This window comes from Mustela putorius, unplaced genomic scaffold (assembly GCF_011764305.1).
Source record: "Mustela putorius furo isolate JIRA1106 unplaced genomic scaffold, ASM1176430v1.1 tig00000228_pilon_pilon_pilon, whole genome shotgun sequence".
In the NCBI taxonomy this organism is placed as follows: Eukaryota; Metazoa; Chordata; class Mammalia; order Carnivora; family Mustelidae; genus Mustela; species Mustela putorius.
The window spans coordinates 12,850,724-12,866,847 of NW_025421322.1; the positions used below are offsets into that span (position 1 = coordinate 12,850,724).

Here is a 16,124-nt window from a genome sequence, read left to right on the forward strand (position 1 = left end):
GGGTGAGCATATAAGAACAGCATAATTGGGCGCCTGGGTGGCTCCGTGGCTTAAGCCTCTGCCTTTGGCTCAGGTCATGATCTCAGGGTCGTGGGACTGAGCCCTGCAATGGGCTCTCTGCCCAGCGGGGAGCCTGCTCCCCACCCCCAACCTGCTGCTCTGCTTACTTGTGATCTCTCTCTCTCTCTCTGTTAAATAAATGAATAAATAAATAAAAAGAAACAGCATAATTTCTCTTTAGGATGAAGAGGACTGTATGGAAAATAGCAGTTCTTGCTAGTGATGCCACAGAGCAAATGGTGGTTCCAAATATGTTGTTTCATTAAATCACTTAGCTCAGTTCCTTTATGGCTCCAGACTTTAAGAGCTCTGGCTCCCGGATGTGGTAGTGATTATATACATCTCGAATCTGGGCCGTGATTATTTGCCAACACATCTCTTGATGATTAGAAAATTCTTGAATGATGAGTTAGATTCTTGACCAAGTTCCCTTTTGTTATTGTTGATCTGTTACCGTCATTGTTGTTTCCTTTTGAAGGTGGAACTCTTCTGACTGTATCTGGATTTGGCTTTAATGAAAATTCAAGGGTATTAGTTGGAAATGAAACCTGCAATGTGATTGAAGGGGATTTGAATAAAATAACCTGCAGAACACCAAAAGTAAGGCATTTGATTTCAGTCTTTTTTTTTTTCCCTGAAAACTTATGAAATCTCAGTAGTTTAAACAGGTGACATTTTTACCTAGGAACTGTGGCTTTAAGTGTTGTTCTGTATTTCTTTAACATTCTGCTATCTATTTCTAGATACATTCTGCTAAGATGTATCTAGAATGTGGATATCATTCTAGATATCCACATTCTACATACATACCATTTAGAAAGACAGACACATAAACCCATAATAATGTGTTCCACTTGAAATGATAGAAGTAGATACAAAGTAAAAATAAAATATAGTGAGGAGAGGCTGTCAGAAAGAGCCTATCAGAACTCAAAGGATGAATGAGAGTTGACCAAGTAAATCCAAGGATGAAAAAACTTCAGTACTAAGAATCTAAAAAAAAAATTCAGAGAAGCAAATCTAGATATTTTTTGTTTCTTAAAAAAGAATATATATCTTAAAAAAGTTTCAATTTGTCAACAATAAGTAAATAAATGCCGCCCCAAAAAAACCCGTGTAAAATTCCTCATGTAATATTGTATTTTAGCATGAATTATTGTTTTTTATTTAAAAAAAATAGTGTCTAAATTTAAACCAAAACTCTTCTTTGCTTATTATGTGCAAAAGGATGCTGACACCAATAACTAACACTAAAAAAATTGAGCAGACTCAATGTGGGTATTATGTAGTTGAAATCTATAGGAAAAGTAAATTTGAGTATGTGTGAGACCAAACGATGATGAAAATTTGGAGGATATGGTAAATAAAAATTTTGTTTAAATTATGCCATTCAATTAAACACTGAGTGCACCTAAAACAAATACTAGATACTGGAAAAGCATTTTTTCCTAATTGGGAAGTGAATAGATATTACAATCAGTGAAAGCGCCAAATATTTTTCCAAGTGTCTTGTCTCAGATTCTGAAACTAAGTCAGCAAAAAAGATAAAATAATGTGATTCTTCAGTGAAGAGGAATAAAAAATTACATTTGAGTATATTTTAAGAGCAAAATGTCAAAACTTTAAACACCTTTGCTTTATCAATTTAAAAAAGTCAGTTGTCCAGGGCACTTGTGTGGCTCAGTCAGTTAGGTGTCTGTCTTTGACTCAAGTCATGATCCCAGGATTCTGGGACTGAGCCCTAAATTGGGCTCCCTGCTCAGCGGGGAGTCTTCTTCTCTCTCTCCCTCTGCCCCTCCCCCTGCTCCTGCACTTGCTCTCTCTCTTTCTCTCAAATAAATAAATAAAATCTTTTTTTTTTATAATTTTTTATTTTTTATAAACATATATTTTTATCCCCAGGGGTAAGCAGCTCTGGACAAGTGACTCTTGTGTTTTTAATTTTTTAAAAAGAGTTTATTTATCCCAATAAATGAAACAAGATGGGATAAATAAACTCTTTTTAAAAAATTAAAAACGTAAGAGTCACTTGTCCAGAGCTACTTAACTATATTGCAGAGCCCTTAGGAACCCAATAATATGTATGCATTTAAAATGGTCATAAACACTCTCAAAACCACTACATCATATACCTTTACCTAAAAAATTAAAATATGTAGCATACATTGGATACTACAGCTTTCTAATTATCTGAAGATGATTCTGATTCATGAATTTGAAACCAAACATCTTCAGCAGTTTATTTTGAATAATTCTATTTGTTTTTAGCCATTGGATTTCTTCATCTCAACATTTAATATTTTCTAATTTTTTTTGTTTGTTTCAGAGAATTGAGGGTACAGTGGATATATCAGTTATTACCAACAGATTTCAAGCCAAAGCAAAGGATACTTATAGTTATAATTGTTTACAGACTCCAGTTATAACTGATTTTAGTCCAAAAGTACGAACAATACAAGGTAATAAAAATTTCAATAAGATCAGTCATTTGACATATATATATATATATATATTAGGTATATATATTAAAATACATATGTATATGTAAGGTGTATATGCATCAAATAAAGTAAACTATTTCTAGAAAGGTTATAGAAACATTTTTCTACAGTTGTTTCTTAAAGCAAAACCAGCCACAAGTTTTATTTTTTTAAACATAGATTAGTCTATTTATTATTTCACTTTGAACATGTGTAATAAGGAGAAAAATATTAGGTTTTTCAGAAAGCGCTTTGTCACCTTTTCCCCCCATGAAACAATTTAACATGAATTTTTCTCTACATGGTAGCTATCAATTCTTTCGCTGATTTTATTTTTCTTGCCTCTGTAAACATTAGGTTTTCCTAAATACAATAAAAGATAAGAAATGAGTTGGTTTACTTAATATGCAAATTTTATGCCACAAAATGAGTTGAATCCTCTTATAAAAAAAAACTTTTATTCTCTTTTAAAATAATAGGAGAAGTTAATTTAACAATTAAGGGTTATAACTTTGGAAATGAACTCACACAGAAGGTGGAGGTATATGTCGGAGGAAAACCCTGCCAGATTTTCCAGTGGAATTTAACAGATATTAGATGTCTTTTGCCCAAGTTGTCTCCTGGAAAACATGATATCTATGTAGAAGTCAGAAACTGGGGCTTTGCCTCAACAAGGTATAGTAATGATCATAAACTTGAAGAGTTGTAGACCATATGGGCTTAACGGTTTGGGGATAAGAAAAGAGTCATTAACTTTATAATATTTCAGTTGCTTTTTCCACCTATCTACATCTCCTTTTGCAAAGTGTTCTGAGAATATCCCATACAGCGCAATATGTGCTTTGTTTTTTTTGTTGTTGTTTGTTTGTTTTTTAATTTTTTATTTTTTTATAAACATATATTTTTATCCCCAGGGGTACAGGTCTGTGAATCACCAGGTTTACACACTTCACAGCACTCACCAAAGCACATACCCTCCCCAGTGTCCATAACCCCACCCCCTTCTCCCAAACCCCTCCCCCCAGTATGTGCTTTGTTTTGAGACCAATGCCATTCAGGTTAGGTTGTAAGATTCTCTGTGGAACTGGGTTTATGTATATATCACATGCTTTTCATTCATTCTGGAAACTCTTACCAAGCAGTTAGTAAGGGGCAGGCACTTGCTTGGTGCTGGATTTGCTGTGAAGAATAAGAGGGACTTGTCCTCTGCTGTGAGTAATGCCCACGGTTTTGTTGGGGAGGCAGATTTCAAACAGAAGATTATATCAGTAACTTAATTATAAGTGTGAAAAAGACTATGAGGAAGAGGTAGCAGGTCTGTAAGAGCGTATAACAAAGAGCACTAACTTTTCCTAAGGGACAGAAAAGTGTTCTCTAAAAGGTGACAGTTAAGCCAAGAAATGGGTAGGAAATGCCCATAAAGAAAAAGATAGACTCCTTCTCCACTTGTTTCCTTTAGGTAACTGTTCAGTATTTTCTTCCCAGAAACTGTTTGCCAAAATTTTAGTAATATTTTAGTTCTGGCATCAGGAAAGTATTGGTTTAGAATACTTAGAAAATGATGAAACTGAAATTTAGGGATTAAAAAAAAAAAGGCAGGTACACCTGACATCAGAATAGGAGGGATTATTACAGCAGAATCTTGAGGGGAAGGACTGTGAGCGACAGTAACTATGAAGCCCAGAGCTCCATCCCTCTTCAATTCACAGGGCAGAGTTCACTTGGGTTCTAGAAGAGCTGTTGTTTGTGCTCTGGCATGATGGAGATAATGAACGGAATTGACAGCATATAAAACTGGGATATTTCAGTGACGGTTGAAGAAATACAAACTCAGTTATGCTGAGAAAGTGAAATAAAAGTTAGCACAAAGACTCATTTTACTTACGATGAGAGCTAGGTTGTAGGATTCTACTCTAAATATCAGGTCAGAAAGGCACTGTTCATTTTGATGGCCTCCTGGCAAACACATTGACTGTAACAAGACAAAATAAATTTTAAATTCTCTCACTGAAATAGTGGGTTGGGAGATCATGACAGGTCTCCAACATACATAGAATAATAAACTCAAATTAGTTGCACAAAACTTTTATTTCTTATATAAAATGTGTGGAATTTCATCTCTATGCTCATAGATAAGGCATCCTTTATGGTTTACACTAATGAATATATAAAATATCTTAAAGGACATCATATTTTTCTTGTGACCTGGGTTCTCATAACCGTATCTTTCTCATAATATTTTACAATTCTCCATCTCAAATTTTTCTTGCCATGGGATTTTCAGAAATTTAATTTTCATTGTTAGGGAAAAACTATTATTATGTATTATTCTTATATGTAGTACATTGTTACTTATACAATATATGTTGCTATTAAATATATACACACAGATACCATCCAACCAAATTAAGGTCATGCTAATTATCAGATTATCTAGTTCAAAAAAGTAATGTCTAATTAAATATTCAACTACTTCCTCTTCCTAAATAAATCATATCCAATAAGAATTTAACAATAGGACCTCATGGAAAGCTCATTGAAACATCTATTAATATATTTTTTTTTCAGGGACAAGTTAAATGCTTCTATACAGTATATTTTGGAAGTGACTGCCATGTTTCCACAGAGAGGCTCTTTATATGGTGGAACTGAAATCACTATAATGGGTTTGGGGTTCAGTACGATACCAACTGAGAACACAGTGCTTTTAGGTAAGAGCACCCTCACAGAAGGGTGTTATCATTTTTTTCTCTTTAGAAGATGTGCTTAGGACACCTGGGTGGCTCAGTTGATTAAGCGTCTGCCTTTGACTCAGGTCATGATCCAGGACCCTGGGATTGAGTCCCACATGGGACTCCTTGCTCAGTGGGGAGCCTGCTTCTCCCTCTGCCCCTCTTCCCTTCCCCCGACCCCTCCCCTACCATGTGTGCTCACTCTCTCTCTCTCACAAAAATAAGTAAATAAGCTCTTAAAAAAAATAAAGAATAAAATAAAAGACGTGTTTTTAGATGCTGAGTTTTTACACAATGCTCTCAATCATGGAAGCTTTATTTTGCTATTAATGTATAAAAGGTTAAGTGTCTTTGGTTAAGGTTGTAAAGAGAAATTGAATAGCTGCTTTTGATTTCAATAAATAAATATTTATATTTGATATCTATAAAACACTTTTAAAAGAAAAGTCTCTGTTCTAAAAATAATCAGTACTCAAAGATGATAACTATCAGAAAAGTGTTAAAGATTCTGCCTGATAATGGGGGGTTTTGCAGGACCTTAATAGTTTTTGGGTTTGGTTTTTTTTTTTTTTTAGATTTTATTTATTAGAGAGCGAGTAAGAAAAAGAGAGAAAGAAGCATGAGCAGTAGGGATAGACAGAGGGAGAGGGAGAAGTAGACTCCTCACCAAACAGGGAGCCCAATGTGGGACTTGATCCCAGAACCCCAGGATCATGACTGGAGCCAAAGGCAGAGGCTTAACTGACTGAGCCATCCAGGTGCCCCATGCAGGGCCTTAACTGTTTACTGATTATAATTCATCTCTACATTTTACAAAAAATATTTGAGAAAAATTTTTTCCCCTATCTTATTTCTTTCTAGGGCCCTTCCCTTGTGATGTGATTTCATCATCAGAAAATGCCATAAAATGTATTCTTCATTCAACAGGGAATACATTCAGGATTACCAATACTGGAGAAGATTCAGGTATTAGCCAACATTTATATATTATAAATAATGGAAGCACTTTACCCTGAAATTGATTTTATTTTTGTTTATTTAATACTTCAAATATTCGGAGGAAAAACTGTTGCTATGTCTTTCTATGATTTGTCAATAGTTTGTCTCTAATTTCTTTCCTTGACATCAGGATGCATATATAGAATGAATCAAGGGTAGACTTGAGTCTAAATTGCTAGACAGCAATTTGCAAGTTGAGAAATTGCCATTAAGTTTCATTGCAGTATGGCACTTCCCAAATTATGGTAGTTTGTTATTAGCCATGGGTTTCTAAATAAATATTCAAATTGAAGTTATATAGATTTTGGTATACCTCTATTCCTGAGAAAATTCTTATGTTTAAAGAATTGGGACGCCTGGGTGGCTCAGTTGGTTGGACGACTGCCTTCGGCTCGGGTCATGATCCCGGAGTCCTGGGATCAAGTCCCACATCGGGCTCCTAGCTCCATGCGGAGTCTGCTTCTCCCTCTGACCTTCTCCTTGCTCATGCTCTCTCTCACTGTCTCTCTCTCAAATAAATAAATAAAATCTTTAAAAAAAAAAAGAATTGATCACAGCTTTAAAAGATATTCCATGTGATATTTCTGAACAACTTGCCTATTGACTTTCCAACTTTTTTTTTCAAATTGTCTCTTGATCATCAGTGTTGAAGGTGTGTGATTAATTTTTTTCCTTAGCTTCTCATTATCTTACTTTCCATTATTTCTGCTTATTTTTGTTATATGTTTCAATTATGCACATAAAAATTTAGAATGCCATACTTTCAAAGATAATTATTAAGAACTTTTATTCCTTTTCCTTTTTTAAAAAAAATAAATATGTCTCAATTCTTGCTTCCAGTACATGGATTAGGTTATGCCTGGTCACCATCAGTCTTAAACGTATCTGTGGGAGACACAGTGACGTGGCACTGGCAAGCCCATCCATTTCTTCAGGGAATAGGATATAGGGTTTTCTCTGTATCCAGTCCTGGAAGTGTAATTTATGATGGCAAAGGATTTACAAATGGAAGAGAAAAATCTGTCTCAGGTATGTTTCAATTTTGTTGCATTTTGTGTCATGATTCTCTTTCCTGGATATAATAAAAAGATATTGTTCCGATTTAAAATACTTTTGCATAAATGATATGTATAAATACACAAATAATTTAGTTGGCATTTTATTACTATAGTAAAAGTGTTGCACATTTATAAAAATATTATAAATGAATGTAAGCAAGGGATTTTATAAATCAGAGATGAGTTCTGATTCAGAAATGTCTTTATTTATTCTGGAATAATCAACCAATTAAAAAAATATCAAAATAAGCAAAATACAAAGAAAACTGGAGTATGTGTTTTAATCATACCAACTTGGTAGCAAGTAACGAACTTCAACTGATTGGAATCAGCAAATTAGTATTTCTCCTAAGACAACTCAGTGAAAGTGTGCCTGGTAGACTGTATGTTTAGTTCTATATTTATAGCAGTTTTAATTTTTTCTCATGAAATCAAAGTATTGTTTGTTTTTCACTGCATGTTGAAGTTTTCTTTAAAATGTGGTGAGTTATGCCAGACTGGATATGATTTTCTAGAAAAACTAATGCTGGATCTTGTCTTCCTGGAATGTAATTTCATTACAGAAGATAGTTCTTATACAGTCAGTGAGTCATTTCTTTACTACTTCCTGTCAGAATATCACGTGCATGAAAAATAAGAATCCTGTCACCTGCCTGTGTTTAGGGTCACTTGAAATTTTTATTAGAGGCTGTATTAATTGCTTGTGTTTATTACATACAATCTTATTTTTTGGCAGGTTCATTTTCTTACCAGTTTACTTCACCTGGAATCCGTTATTACAGCAGCGGATACGTTGATGAGGCTCACTCCATTTTTCTCCAAGGAGTCATTAATGTTTCACCAGCTGAAACCAGGCACATTCCCCTGCACCTGTTTGTGGGTAGCACTGAAGCCACATATGATCAGGGTAAGAGGGTGAAAGAGGGAAACCCTGTTACTCCTGTGACCTAGGGTGTATGTGACCTTTTTGGAGTAGGAAGCAGATGACTAGGTATAACCCTGCCTCTGTCTCTGACCAGCCATATGACCTTGGATAGACCTGGACAGTTCTGAGGCTAGAATCTGTTCTATAAAATGAGGCCCATGTTAATGTTGTCCTGCCATTCTCCCAGAATCCTTCTGTGCCTCAGATGAGATGTAGCGTGAAGAAATTTTGACACTCTGTATGTGCCCCTCAAAATATATCAAAATGTGAGATGATGTTATTGTTTTGTTTTTCCCATAGGACCTGGCTTAGACAAATCGAAAAATAAATTAATTTTTATATTCACTCTTCTCTCTTTACCACCTATGTACTGCCTGAGTCCCTCTTGTCATTCAGACAAAACCAAAAAAATTTTTAACAGACTATAAACCACCATCATTAAAATAAAGAGTAATGTAGTTTGAAAACAGTTCTTGTTTTAGAATATTATCCATGACTTACAGGACCTGTGAATTTGCACTTGGGGAGCTCTGTGACAGGCTGCCTAGCAACAGAACCCTTGTGTGGCCCGAACAATACCAGGGTTAAAAATTCAGACGGTTTGGTCTTTGAGCTTTCAAGTTGTTTTTCACCAACTATAAACAACATTAATCCATCTTCTGGAACACTGAATGAATTGGTAACAATTACTGGACGTGGCTTTAGTAATCTCACATGTGCTAATAAGGTAAGTAGGTAAAGATCTCCTTTTTACTACCATATACTCAATAAAATGTTTCATGCATAACCTCATAGTTTCATTTCTAACAGCTTTATCACAGTATGAGTCATATGCCATACAGTTCACCCATCAAGGTGCACAGTTTGGTGGCCTTTCCTATATTCACAGAGTTGTGTATCCATCTCCACATTCAGAAAGTAACCCCAACCCTTAGACATTACCATCAATCTCTTCAACCATCCCAGACCTAAATAACCACTAATATACTTATATACTTTCTGTCTTTATGGGTTTGCCCATTCTGGACTTTCTTAGAAACTGAATAATATGTGTGGTCATGTGTGACCAACTTTATTCACTAAACATAATGTTTTCAAGGTTTAGCCGTGTCGTTCCATGCTTATCAGTACTTACTTTCTTTCTTTCTTTCTTTTTTTTTTTTTTATGCATTCAGCAGCTCCTGGCATAATGAAGAATAATTTCCTATAACACCTAAGTATTTTTTCTATAGCAGCATGTAGTACCTCATTAGGTTTTGATGTGGTGTTCAATGATTCATCAGTTGCGTATAACACCCAGGGCTCATCATAACACGTGCCCTCCTCAATACCCATCCCCCAACCTCTCCCTTCTGTACTTCATTTCTTTTTATGGCTAAATAATATTCCATTATATAACAGACATATCGTATTCATCCATTTACTAGTCATGGGCATTGAGATTGTTTTCATCTTTTGGACTGTTATGAATAATGTAGCTATGAACATTCACATGTGGCCATAATTTAGGTTTAAGATTAATCCAAGAGATTATTATAAAATAATAAATAATTATTTATAATAATAAATAATTATTTTATTTTATTTTATAAAAATAATTTTATTCATAAAATTATTTTTATGAATAAAAAAGTTTGCACTAGATCAAATTTTTTAAATTTCGTTGTTAATATAAAATTTAAGTTCACACTAGAGTAATGGTATTGACTTGTTTCCATATTCATTTTACTTTTAGGTTACAATTGGTAGCTACCCGTGTATTGTAGAAGAAAGTAGTGACAATTCCATTATATGTCGTATTGACCCTCAGAACTCAATGGATGTTGGCGTCAGGGAAATTGTCACATTAATGGTCTACAACCTGGGCATGGCTATCAACACGCTGCCCAATGAATTTGATAGGCGGTTTGTACTTTTGCCAAACATCGACATGGTGTTGCCATATGCAGGATCAACTGCAGGACTGACAAGAGTGACCATAAAAGGCTCTGGGTTTGCAGCTTCTTCTGCGGGTATAGAAGTCTTCATGGGTCATTTTCCGTGTAAAGTTCTCTCAGTGAATTACACAGCCATTGAGTGTGAAACGTCTCCTGCTCCCCAACAGCTCGTCAAAGTGGATCTTCTGGTACATGGAGTGCCTGCTCAGTGTCAGGGGAACTGCAGCTTTTCCTACTTAGAAAGCATCACTGCTGTAGTAACAAGAATCTTCCCAAACTCTATCGAAGGACCTGTCAAGGTTCTTATTGAAGGAGAAGGTTTTGGCACCATCTTGGAGGACATTGCTGTTTTCATTGGAGACCAACAGTTCGGAGCAATAGATGTTAATGAAAAAAATATCACTGTTCTTGTGAGTCCTCTCCCAGCTGGTCTTCATTCTCTTAGTGTTGTGGTGGGAAGTAAAGGCTTGGCTCTGGGAAACCTTACTGTTAGCAGCCCCGCAGTAGCGTCTGTCACACCAGCTTCTGGAAGCATTGCTGGTGGAACTACGTTGGTGATCACAGGAAATGGCTTCTACCCAGGCAACACCACAGTCACTGTTGGGGATGAACCTTGTGAAATTATTTCTGTCAACTCCAGTGAAGTCCACTGCTATACCCCAGCAGGGATGGCTGGAAGGGCCAGTGTGAAGATCTTTGTTAATGCAGTTGCTTATCCACCTCTGTCATTTACGTATGCCTTAGAAAATACTCCACTTCTCAGAGAACTTGTCCCAAATACAGGTACTCCAATACTTTCCATATGTTGTCTCAATATGTTATTATCAGTAATATTTATTAGTGTAGAATTAAAATAATGTTTATAAATGATTATTAAAATGTGTTTTCAGACAATCCATTTAACCCAGTTAATACATGGGATTTTTCTGTGTAGTTTCCATTTTGTGATTATTTTTTGCACATTCTTGGCATAAAATTTTTAGTTAAATTCCAACTTCTATTTTGAAACAAAATCCCCATTAACTTGATCTAAATTTCTTTTTTTTAAATATTTTATTTATTTATTTGACAGACAGAGATCACAAGTAGGCAGAAAGGCAGGCAGAGAGAGGAGGAAGCAGGCTCCCTGCGGAGCAGAGAGCCCAATATGGGGCTCAATCTCAGGACCCTGGAATCCCAGAACCTGAGCCGAAGGCAGAGGCCACCCAGGCGCCCTTTGATCTAAATTTCAAAATGAGGAAGAAATAGATGGATATCTATGAATTAAAATTGATAATTAATTTATGTCATTAATGTTGATATGGCATAGAAAACAACTGTTAAAATTCAGATGTAGGTTATTAAACGTTGAGAATTTTTCTGTATATCTCATTTCCATAAAACTACAATTGGATGCTAACTTATTAATTTAAGAGAGTTCTTTTAAAGGAGGTAATTGGCCCATCCAGATAGAAAAAAAGTATTATGAAATAAGATTTACTTAATGATTTAACATAACTTGTTTTTCTAAGCTGAGAACAGATTAAGATGTCTTCTTGTGTCATTATTCTATGCTACTTCTGATAATCATGAATAATAGCAAAGACATAGTTACACCCCATATATTTGTAATCTTTGCAAAGGGCAAACTAGATATTGGCATATGTTTTTATTTCCATGAACCATTTCTTTTTTTTTTTAAGATTTTATTTATTTATTTATTTGACAGAGATCACAATTAGGCAGAGAGGCAGGCAGAGAGAGAGGAGGAAGCAGGCTCCCTGCTGAGCAGAGAGCCCGAAGTGGGGCTCAATCCCAGGACCCTGAGATCATGACCTGAGCCAAAGGCAGAGGCTTAACCCACTGAGCCACCCAGGCTCCCCTTCCATGAACCATTTCTATCCCCATCTCTTTCTTTGAATGTGTCTTTCAAACAACATATTTGAAGATACAAGGCTTACAGACAAGTGAGAACTGAGCTGTTTTATTTACTAAGGAAACATGGTAATAGATCACACTTAGAACAGCACTTCCATTTGAAAGGTGAAAATGCCAGACAAAATTAAAAATTTAAGGACTAACAATAGCCAAACTATGGAAAGAACCAAATGTCCATCAACAGATGAATGGATAAAGAAGTTATGGTATATATATGTATACACACACAGACACACACAGACACACACACACATACACACACACACACACACACACACACACTGGAATACTATGCAGCCATCAAAAGAAGCAAAATTTTGCCATTTTGCAATGACATGGATGGAACTAGAGGATATTATGCTAAGCAAATAAGTCAATCAGAGAAAGACAATTATCATATGATCTCTCTGATATGAGGAATTTGAGAGGCAGGGTCGGGGGTCATGAGGAATAGGGAGGGAAAAAAATGAAACAAGGTAGGATCAGGAGAGAGACAAGCCATAAGAGACTCTTAATCTCAGGAAACAAACTGAGGCTTGCTGGGGGGTAAGGGGGTAGGGATAGGGTGGCTGGGTTATGGACACTGGGGAGGGGATGTGCTACAGTGAATGCTATGGAATGTGTAAGCCTGATGATTCACAGACCTGTACCTCTGGGGCAAATAATACATTATATGTTAATAAATTTTAAAAAATTTAAGGACACATATTTTTGCTCATATCTTAAAACTATTCCTAAAATGAAAATCTCGTAAATATCTATGCTCTTTAAAATGACAAATTAGGGGTGCTTGGATGGCTCAGTGGGTTAAGCCTCTGACTTTGGCTCAGGTCATGATCTCAGGGTCCTGGGACTGAGCACCATATCAGGCTCTTTGCTCAGCAGGGAGCTTGCTTCCCTTCTCTCTCTACCTGTCTCTCTGCCTACTTGTGATCTCTCTCTCTCTGTCAAATAAATAAATAAAATTTTTAAAAAATGACAATTTAAACATCAGTGTTCTTTACAATGGTCAGTGATATGGATCCTTTTACTATTAGCACTTGAATTAAAATCAACCTATTTGGTGACCCTGTATGTGTATGGGTATGTGTTGATTTGAACCTTTTCACTTATTTACATATGTAGGTATTCATTTGGATGACCTATGAAAAAATTTCTTTGTATTTAGTGCTCTCAGTACATTTTTGTCAAAAGGGGGAAAGAAGGTAACAGAAGAACTAAAGTACTTTGTTCTATGTACATTTATTCAATGCATCAACATCAACATTCATTTATAATTCTTTAATTCCTTGTTTCTGTATATAGTATCTTACATCTAAGTACTTACCTATCATAATTTATCAAGTATATATATTAAAAATATCTAAGAAAACTAATCTATCCTCAAAACAGTTGCCAATAGCAGGGAAGTACCAAAAATAAAAAATAGTAAGCCCCATCCCTAAAATATGCTCCTACTCATCACTCCTGCTGAGACAGTCATACTTCTGGATTCCAATTCGTCTCTCTTCCCATTTTTCCTCTTCCCCACTAGCCTGAACTAACATTAACAATAAGAGTAGAATAACAATGCAGTGCAATGGTCAGAAGGGCTGGGAAATAATGAATGTTGAGATAACTTACTGTAAATATGCTATAGATTATAACATGTGGTATAGCTAAACTCTGTGTTTTGCTAAACTTATATTAGCTTTGCAATACTGGATATTATTTTGTTTATGAGAGTAATTAGGTATATCTATAAATGCATGTATAAGAACTAGAATTTAGATATATTGTTTGCTTTTTTTTTTTTTAAAGGTCCACCAGGAACCAAAATTCAAATAACTGGATCTAATTTTGGTACCAATCTCTTGGACATTTTGGTGATGATAGACACGCTTCCGTGTAATGTAACCATGGTCAATGACAGTGTATTGCAGTGCGACACTGAAGATCATGCCGGGGGCACTTTCCCTGTTACAATGCATCATAAGACAAAAGGCTTTGCTGTGTCCACAGTTGTCTTTGAGTACCCACTTACTATTCAAAGTATTCACCCAAGCCAAGGTAGGTACAAATAATGTAAATATTCTGTATTATTTCAGTAAACACTTAACCTTATTTAGAAAAAAAAATTCTTCAAACACTGTTAAAATTTGTAGCTCCTATAACTATAATATTAAAAATATAAATATTAAAAATATTTTTATTTATGTATCAAATAAGCATGCATGTGTATCAATGAACCTTGTTGAAATATTTACTAATGACCTATATTTCTCTTAGTGTTACATGATTAACTTCAAATTTAATCCTACTTAAAATGTCCAGATTATATGTGAAATTTTTTTATAAACTCATGTTTAGACATCACTGGCCTATAGTAACAAATAAAGATAGGCATTTTTTCTATTTGAAAATTATTTTAGTGGTAAAAACCTTAAGAAAGGATAACCAATGTACCCCTAATTAAATAGTAATTTTATGTTTATGTTTTGACTACTCTGAAATTCCTTTTAACATCTCTCTTAAATAAAGTTTTAGCTCCTAGAATTAGTTTAAATAAATGATGGGATGTAACATTTATTCAGCAAATGTTTTAGAATACTACAATCAGAAGACATTCTGTTGCATTAATATAGTACAGTGTAATATGCTATATGACTTCAGTTCTAAAAATTGTTTCATTTAGGGTAACTTACTTCCATTTCAGGTTTTAAAACAAATATGCAGAGGAGATTTTCTTTTCATTAGCTATGTTTTTCCCTCTTGTATATCTTCACTAGGGAGCTTTGGTGGTGGTCAGACCATGACTGTGACCGGTACTGGGTTTAATCCACAAACCTCAACTATATTAGTGTGTGGCTCCGAATGTGCAGTTGACAGGCTTAAATCTGATCGCACAGCACTATTATGTAAAATTCCACATAATGATGGTGAGTAGTCAGAAAAAAGAATGGCAGTCTTTGAGAAATGATTAATGTTTAATCAGAGTCTGAATTTTTTCTTCCAAGTTTTTGTGTTTTGAGGGGCAATTGAATCACCTTTATGGCTATCTTGGTTCTAAACAATGTCTTCAGAACTTTGTTTCTTAGGGTTTTATGTCTTTCAAGATTCATAACATTTGGGCTGGGTCAAACTGTTTATAATAAATTGGAATTTTTCAGTTTATCACACAGAGTATACCAAATGGAGAACACATTTTTAATTCCTGCTGAACTCTTAATTCCCATTAAAGATAGTATGGTGTCATGGTTATGAGGGTAAGCCTTGCTAATTAATGCATGGCCAAGATTCAGATCCAGGCTGTGTTTTTGGATAGGTTACTCAACCTCTCTGTTCCTCAGTGTCCTAACCCTCATCTGTGAAGTGAGATCACTTTTGCCTACTTTATAGGATTATTGTGACATTTAATAAGTTAATGTATGTAAAGTGGATGGAACGATATCTGAAACATGATGTGTGATTTGCTGCTGTTATTACTATTACTCTTATTATTTAGTGGACAAAGAGCCCAGGCTCTCAGTGGCCCTGGAATCTTATTTTGCTACTTATTACGTCATCTCAGCTAAGCCATTAAACTAACTCCTCTGTTTCCGTTTAATTCTTGGGTTTTTGTGAAGTTTAAATAGCTGGCATTTTACGTGTACAACAAATTTTAACTGTCCAATGAAATTTAAGAACCTAAAGGAATGCCCTAGGTGAACAAAAGATATGGTTTATATGCATTTTTAAAGAAAATGTACTGAAGCTTTTCTAAACATTTTTACTTCTTTTCTGACTTTTTAAAAAAAAAGATTCCATTTATTCATTTGAAAGAGAGAGAGCATGAGTGGGGGCTGGGGATCTGAAGAGGAAGGAGAGGGAGAAGCAGACTCCCCACTGAGCGGGGAGCCTGACACAGGGCTTGATCCCAAGACCCTGCGATCATGACATGAGCTGAAGGCAGTCACTTAACTGACTGAGCCATCCAAGTGCACCGCTTATTTGACAAAGAAAGAGCACAAGCAGGGGAAGCAGCAGGCAGAGGGAGA

At 35.3% G+C, this 16,124-nt stretch overlaps 1 protein-coding gene across 1 annotated transcript in view; it reads left to right on the forward strand.

Annotated features, from left to right (window-relative positions):
- The window catches only part of PKHD1L1 (PKHD1 like 1), a 156,303-nt gene that overhangs the window by 60,174 nt on the left and 80,005 nt on the right, over nucleotides 1-16,124 (forward strand). Inside the window, exons 30-40 of the mRNA XM_045078054.1 lie at nucleotides 539-660; nucleotides 2,387-2,519; nucleotides 3,020-3,215; nucleotides 5,109-5,251; nucleotides 6,134-6,238; nucleotides 7,112-7,300; nucleotides 8,066-8,236; nucleotides 8,758-8,981; nucleotides 9,990-10,974; nucleotides 13,909-14,157; nucleotides 14,877-15,026. Coding sequence (XP_044933989.1) covers nucleotides 539-660; nucleotides 2,387-2,519; nucleotides 3,020-3,215; nucleotides 5,109-5,251; nucleotides 6,134-6,238; nucleotides 7,112-7,300; nucleotides 8,066-8,236; nucleotides 8,758-8,981; nucleotides 9,990-10,974; nucleotides 13,909-14,157; nucleotides 14,877-15,026 — 2,667 coding nt within the window. The remainder of the gene's footprint in view (nucleotides 1-538; nucleotides 661-2,386; nucleotides 2,520-3,019; nucleotides 3,216-5,108; nucleotides 5,252-6,133; nucleotides 6,239-7,111; nucleotides 7,301-8,065; nucleotides 8,237-8,757; nucleotides 8,982-9,989; nucleotides 10,975-13,908; nucleotides 14,158-14,876; nucleotides 15,027-16,124) is intronic.